Here is a 7,473-nt window from a genome sequence, read left to right on the forward strand (position 1 = left end):
AATGACGGACTAGGGACCTGACTATTTACTGAAGATGATGGAATGATGGACTAGGGACCCGACTATTTACTGAAGGTGATGGAATGATGGGCTGCCGTTCCCCCCCCCCCCCCTCAGGCGCTGCAGGCTCTGGGCTTCGTACTCGGAGCCGACGGAGACATGGACTCGCTGAGCGCCGACGAGAAGTCAGACGGAGAGGGCAAGAACGACAGGCTGTCCACCAGCTCCAGCTCCACCTCCATCACCTCCTCCACAGACACACAGGAGGTGGGAGGAGCACGCACACACACACACACCCATGGAAACACTTCTACACTGTCAGAATTAGCAGGACACTGACCTTTCCTGCTAATACCAAATGTCCTGTTAGTGTCGGCGTGTATTCATATCAAATGTCTGCTTAAATCACAAACACACACACACACACACACACACACACACATTATCATTAACAAGTCCACATGAGAACAGACGGTCTCACCAACCCTCATGTGATGGAGGTTCCTCTCTTAGTACAACTACACGTCAGTAAAAACATCAGTGAGCTTCATTAGAAATTAAAATATATTTATTAATTTGTGTCATTCTGTTATAATAACACAACCCTCGACTAAAGTCACCTGCTTCTGATTCAGGCCTCTGAAACATTCATCTCTTGTTCTTAGAGGTCCGTCAACTGAACGTCATGTCAAACGTAATATTTGTCCTCTTTTCTTTTTACATCTTGAAACATAAATTATAGATCAATACATTTCTGCAGGAATCCCTGAATACTTCGAGCTTTTGGCAGTAAAATAGTCTCATTTCATAAGACGTTCCAACTGTTACCGACCAACAGAGAATCATAATAATCAGTATTTATATTGCATTTCACAAACAGAATAATGATAAGAAGACACAAACTGTACTGATTAGTGTCCAAACAGCATGTAAGTAAAGTTATATATAGAGTAAATGGTAAGGTGTATGGAACTATATATATATATACTGTGTGTGTATATATATATATATATATATATATATATACACACAGCATGAATCTGGAGAGACCTGAACTTTGGCGACTCTCTTCCTCCTCTCAGGTTCAAGTTATTTATTAATAACAATAACAGAGAAGCTGAATGTCTCTCAGGCTGCCTCCAACGATGCTCATGAAATATGTATAAAAAGAGAAACATCTCAGACTCGAAGATATAAAATAGTGCAAAGTAATAAAATATATTATAATATTATATAAAATGTATACATCTTTTAAAATAGTAAACTTTATTTATATAGCACTTTGTAACCTTGTTGTGAAAAGTGCAACAAAAAGAATAAAACATAAAAACAGAGGAGCTTCTGAAACAATGAGCTCTGATGTTGAAGATTTAATACTTTTGTTCTTTTACTGCATCATAACTCAAAGCCCGACTGGTCCATTTGCACATTTGTCAATAATATGATTATATTAATATAAGCAGAAATACTAAATGTTGCTCGGTACAGATCGTAGTCATTCTTTAATAACAGAATTTAAGGGTAAAAATGTTTAAAAAACAATTCATTGCTAAAATATCTCGATCAGATCAGAAATGTTTGAATTGAAATATGTTGGTTGTTGCCGTTTACATTTGTTTTGGAGGTAAAACGATTTATATAAATGTGTAAGTATCAGTCAGTTAGACTGTTTGTTTTTTAGCTTAACTGTTCCTCCAACACGTAGGAGGGACACGTGATGTGAGAGGGCTCATGGGAAATATGGAATACATATGTATAACAGATGTGAGGCGTGACTCTGTCCTCAGTCCAGAGCTCCAGGTCCGATCCTGACGGCCGGCGGTAAAAACCCGGTGATGGAGCTCAACGAGAAACGCCGCGGCCTCAAATACGAGCTGATATCAGAGAGCGGCAGCAGCTACGACAAGCGCTTCATCATCGAGGTACAACAACACAAAGTTCATAGACTTCCTGTCTTCCTTTCAGAGGGTCTTATTGGGAGTTCTTAGAAGAAACAAAAGAATATTGTGAAGAAAGAAAAGAGTGTCATCGGCATAGAATCATTCGATTTATGAAGCTGAAGCTTTTATCCAAAGTTACTTATAATAACTGCATTCAACAATGTGGTAATAACCCAAAATGTGTAATAACCATACAAGCAACTTAAAATCAAATATGAAGATGTCACTTCAGAACAGATTTGTTCATATCAGTAGTTTGACTCCGATTCTATTAATCAATTCACCAACTAATCATTCCAGCCGAAGAGACAAGCATCAAGACAAAAAAAGGAGCATTAGATTCACCTCTGTTTTTACAAACTTCATCAGAAGCCCTCCTCCTCTCTGTGTCTTGCGACAGGTGGAGGTGGACAAGCAGGTTTTTCGGGGAACGGGTCCCAATAAGAAAGTTGCCAAAGCCAGCGCAGCTCTCTCGGCCCTGAACAGCCTGTTCTCCGGCTCCAAGTCTACGAGCAGCAAGAAGAAGAGACCCAACCCTCTTGTGAGTACATGAAGTGCTTCTAGGGTCAACGTTTTAATCAAACAGCCGCATGTTCGGTGCTCATGTGTATCTGCTGTGTGTTTGTTTATGTAGCCAAAGCGGTCAGTAGCCTCGGTGTTGACCCTCCCGGCTCTCACAGCTAGACCTCCACGAGTCCCCGTCATCCCCAGAGCTCCCTACATCAGCACCGCCCCCACACATGGATACCTCCCCCAGGGTGAGTCACGGCTTGTTTGTTTTTTAAACATGATTTATAAGCAAAAGACTGAGGGGAGAGAAACGGTTATAGTTCAGAAAATACATATTCTAACTCCTTCCATAAGGGTTTGAACTTAAAAGCAGAGGATCTTTGGCTTTTCCAACATTTATTAACCCAATTTTAACCTTTTAATTATGTTTATTCAGCACATAAAGGCTGAACTCAACAATGTGTTGATTGCCTGGTAAAATTACAGTTTTTATTTTAGGTTTATGTACTTATTTATAGTGTCACAGATCCAAAACGTACTGGAGTTATTAATCTGAAAAATAACCAGAAGACTCTACAAATGTAGGATTATTTGTTGAGTTACAGTTTAATGAAGTTCAGTAATTTTTGTATTATTTATTTGTTTTCTGGAGGAGGAATAGATTAAAGAATAACACCACTTAATACAAAGCTAGCATCCTGTTAGCTTAGCATAAAGAAAAAGCTGACCTGGTTATACAACTGTAACTAAATCAGCTCAGTCTCACAATACAACAACTCGTCATTTTACGGGAAGTTAAGAGACAGAATAGTTCTACAGTGAGCTTTAGAAGTGGTAAATGGATTTTGTTGTTGGACAGAGACAAGCTAGCTGTCTCCCCCCGTTTCCAGTCTTTATGCTAAGCTAACTGGCTGCTAACAGAAGCCAGATAATATATTATTTTTTGTAGAACTTTCCATAAAAGTTCCGTTTTATATCTGTGAACTTCTGGAATATTAAACTCAGATTACAAAAGACTACGTTAACACACTTAATTACACTGTATGCTCCTTCCTCTCTCTTTCCTCCCAGGTTTCGGTGCTCCTTACGGTTACAGCCCTGCAGGAGCCCTCCCTCCCTACGGTAAACCCTCAGTCACTCATCAATAATCCATCCATTTAATTTGTCCATCACTACATTTGAGTTTTTCTTTCTTTCTTTTCTTTTTCTTTGCTCTTCCTCAGGTTTTCCCTCCAGAATGCCCTCAGTAGTTGTCCCAGTAATCAGAGTCCCTACACCATACCCCGTCACCCACCTATACCCCTATTAGGACCCTCACCTCACCCCCCCACATATCCCCTTTCTTTTACTTCATGTTCAAGACACAAGCTTCAAACACCCAAAAAACGTTCCGTCATTATCAATCAGCTTGAAACAAATTGTGTGTCAGAACACAGAGTTTGACACATGAGCTCTTTGATCATCAAAACCATTATTCAAGTTCAGCAGAGTGTGAAAGACGGGCAAGGTTCCACACTGTAGGGAACTAAATGAACATTCGCTATAGGGAACTAATTAATCCCCCACCATAGAAAACAACAGCCAAACACCGAAGTAAACTAACTAAATAAACAGTAATTGTATGGACCTAATAAAAATAATAAGATACTCGTGAAAACAATCCAAAGAAAATCAAAAACCTGCTAATAAATATCTGATGTAGGAACCAAACATCCTCTGTTAGGAACTACAGAAGTAAGTAAGTTCCCTACAGCATGAAGAACCATCTTAAGTATTCACTACAGCGAGGAAAAGAACAACTGGTCACCAAGTTCAAAGTCAGAAAGTAAATTAATATCTACAAAAGATATCAACTGCTATTTATCAACTGCAGCAACAAAGTAGCCAACTTAGGGAACTAAAAATATTTGTTTTGGGAACTAAAATAACACCGACCGACCATACACAGACTACTAAATACATCATGTTGAAAACCAGGGAACTAAATAAATAAACTGCAAAGAGCTAAACATCTACATTATTAACCAACTAAACATCAATGGTATGAAAGTAAACAGTGAATGTAGGGAACAAACAATAAACGCCCGCTATGTACCAACAACTACAAAGTAGGGAACCAAACGTCTTCTGTGTGGGAACTAACTCAACAACCACTGAAGGGAACTAAAGAAAACCCCTGACTACTAAAGGTAGAGAGCTTAATAAACATCTGCTGTAGGGAACTAAGTGACACCAGATACGCAGATAAAGACTGCTAACATGCAGACTTCAGAAAGCTTCTTTTTAAACGGGGTTACTGTTCCTTTAACTGTTCCTCATGGATGTGAACTCTGTCTTGTATTTTAATTTCTCTCTGTTTTCTAATATTTTAAGTTTACAATAATCGTTTGCACTGAGGAACGTTTTCCTTTTGTTGGATGTTTACAGTTGCTGTTGTTGAGTATTTGAACACTTTCTCTTCAGAGAGAGATTTTATTCTGACCTGTTTGTAGGTTATATTCTGTTTGAATAAATGAATATTTTTGTCAGCAGCTGAGTAGCTTGTGGTTCGTAAAGGTTTCATCCAGATGTGATTTGCAGTTACTTCATTTTCAAAAAGGAAGTATATGGCCTGCAGCACTATACATCAAAGACTAGTACTTTACATTACTAACCTCTCTGTTCTGTTTGATTTGTATAATTTGAACATAAATTAACTTCACTCCTGATACATAACTCGGTATCATACATCCTCATGTGTCCACTCTGAGAGGAGAATTCTGTGCTATTAAAACTTATTTTCAATGCTTTTGGACATTATTTCTGTCAATAATAACAATAACAACATTGTTCTCACCAAGTTCATCGCTGAGATCTTGAAGTAATGAAAGAAACTAGAGCAAAGAAGAGAAAGAAGAGAAGACGGGTTAGCAAAACAAAAGCATACTGTAAAATATCACATGTATAGAGGAGCACAGTTTCCTTCACACTTCGTTGTTTATCATTTGTTTAACGTTTTAGTGATGTCGGCATGTTTTAAAGGTATTGTTACGTACCAAGACGTACAAAGTGATGATGCTGTAGCTAATCATTTGGAAACTCCACTCCCCCAAACAGCGAACGTCCAATCACAGTTCAGCGATCGTAACCAGGTTGTTTGACACAATATCAGCAGTTTGTTAGAACTTCAGATAATAACAACAGATCTGGACCAAACACCCAGAATGCACCTGTGCTAGAGAGAAACAATCAAAGTGACCAGCTGCACTGAATCTACTGATCCCCCCCCCCCCCCCTCCGAGTGCTAAGAACCCTGGGAGCTACTTTAGTCCTCCTGAAAGCAGCTACGACAAAGTATGTACTCTGACCTCTGACCTCTGACCTCTTTAGCGGTTTAAACTCATCTATCCATCACAAAAACAAACATCCAGATGAAGTGCTGCTGATCATTTCTTGCTAACCTCCGGCTGCCGGTGTCTCCCGTTCTGTAGGCGGCCTGTACATCGACGGCGCTTATTACCAGCCGCAGACCATCGCCACGCCCATCATCATCCACCTGGGCCCTCAGGACCTTTTCTGACCCCGCCGACGGACCGAGTCCAGACCAGACCAGTCCAGACCAGACTAGACCGAGACCAGACCGGTACAGACTGGACCCCGGCGGCGGCCTCCGCCTCCCGTTTAAACCCTCTCGCTCTTTATTAAACTCTGTCGGCGGCTCTCGATCCTCCGGGTTTCTCCCTCCACGCAAGAGACACAGCAGCAATATTGAAAGCAATATGGAGGAGAAGAAACCACCTCGGGGTAACGCTGTCCAGTCCAGGTTCTGGTTCTTAGTGAAGAAGAGACTTTGTTGGACTCCACTAGCTCAGAAAACGTCAATAAAAAACACAAAGCAATACTTCTTCTGCCTTCGGGGAAATCTCCAAAGAGACTCGAGATGCTAAATTCAAACAGACCATCAGCACGTTCACACCAATGTGATCCAATGTATGTAGATATGACATCTACTATCTGTATATATGGATGTGTGTGAGTTTTGATTATACATATTATATATAAAAACATGTATAAATATGTTTGAATATGTAAAATCCAGCGATGGTATAGAAGGATATTAATAATATATCTGAATGTAGATACAGTAGTGTATGTAAAGCTCTCTCAGATATCTATATTACCAGTTAAATACATTTTACAGACGGTCTATAACTGAACTGTATCGATATGTTGATGCTGTATAATCTCTATTTAAACATGATTACATTTCAAAAGCACCAAGATCAGAAATGTTGCACACAATTTGACTTATTATCCAACAAATGAGCTCTTAATGAAGTTTGTCTTCTGCTGTTTGGATCAATGGTTCCCAACCCGGGGGCAGGGGCCCCAACAAGGGTCGCAGGACAAATCATATGGGTCACGAGATGTTTAACAGGAGAATCATGTTTATTTATTACAGACCGTTCTTCGTTTTTAAGTCAAAAAAGTTTGAAACCACCGGTTAAAATGGTTCAAATGTCTATCGCAATATAGTAAATATTGAGGTTTATGAATTTTAATCTAATCCAATTAATAATAATAATGCTGACATGTCATTTATTCAGCATGAAGTTTAAGCTCCAGAACAAAAATTTAAGAAACTCTTTATAGTTTGGAGACTTTTTATAAAGTTTGTTTTCATAGTTTTCAGGTTTTGATGTCAATAAAACACCGAAAAACTTTAATTATTATTCTAAAAGAAGATCCGAAGCCTCTTTAGGAAATAAAATGTGGAAATCTTCTTCAAGAGAATTTATCAAAATTAATCTGAATTGCCAAGAAACAGGTAAAAACAACAACAATTGACTAAAATGAACCGAGACACCAGAAACCTTGAGCACAAAAGAGTATTTATACTGAGAAACATTATTTAAAGTAATCCTTAACATTTGAGTCCTGTTGAGTTTTCAGTCTGATTCTTTGAGTTCAACATTTCATCCCAACGTGTTACAGAACAGAGAAACTGTAACGCAGCGTTTTTACCTCCTTTGGCTGTAAACAA

General features: G+C 39.0%; 1 protein-coding gene across 1 annotated transcript in view; it reads left to right on the top strand.

Annotated features, from left to right (window-relative positions):
* LOC142934342 (spermatid perinuclear RNA-binding protein-like) overlaps nt 1-6,604 on the top strand; it is a 25,094-nt gene extending 18,490 nt beyond the window's left edge. The window contains exons 11-16 of the mRNA XM_076078890.1: nt 118-267; nt 1,788-1,922; nt 2,341-2,481; nt 2,575-2,698; nt 3,522-3,572; nt 5,921-6,604. Coding sequence (XP_075935005.1) covers nt 118-267; nt 1,788-1,922; nt 2,341-2,481; nt 2,575-2,698; nt 3,522-3,572; nt 5,921-6,009 — 690 coding nt within the window. The 3' untranslated portion in view covers nt 6,010-6,604. The remainder of the gene's footprint in view (nt 1-117; nt 268-1,787; nt 1,923-2,340; nt 2,482-2,574; nt 2,699-3,521; nt 3,573-5,920) is intronic.
* The last annotated feature ends 869 nt before the right edge of the window (nt 6,605-7,473 follow it).

The sequence above is a fragment of the Anarhichas minor genome, unplaced genomic scaffold (genome assembly GCF_050575085.1).
Source record: "Anarhichas minor isolate MPS153535 unplaced genomic scaffold, ASM5057508v1 ptg000068l, whole genome shotgun sequence".
In the NCBI taxonomy this organism is placed as follows: Eukaryota; Metazoa; Chordata; class Actinopteri; order Perciformes; family Anarhichadidae; genus Anarhichas; species Anarhichas minor.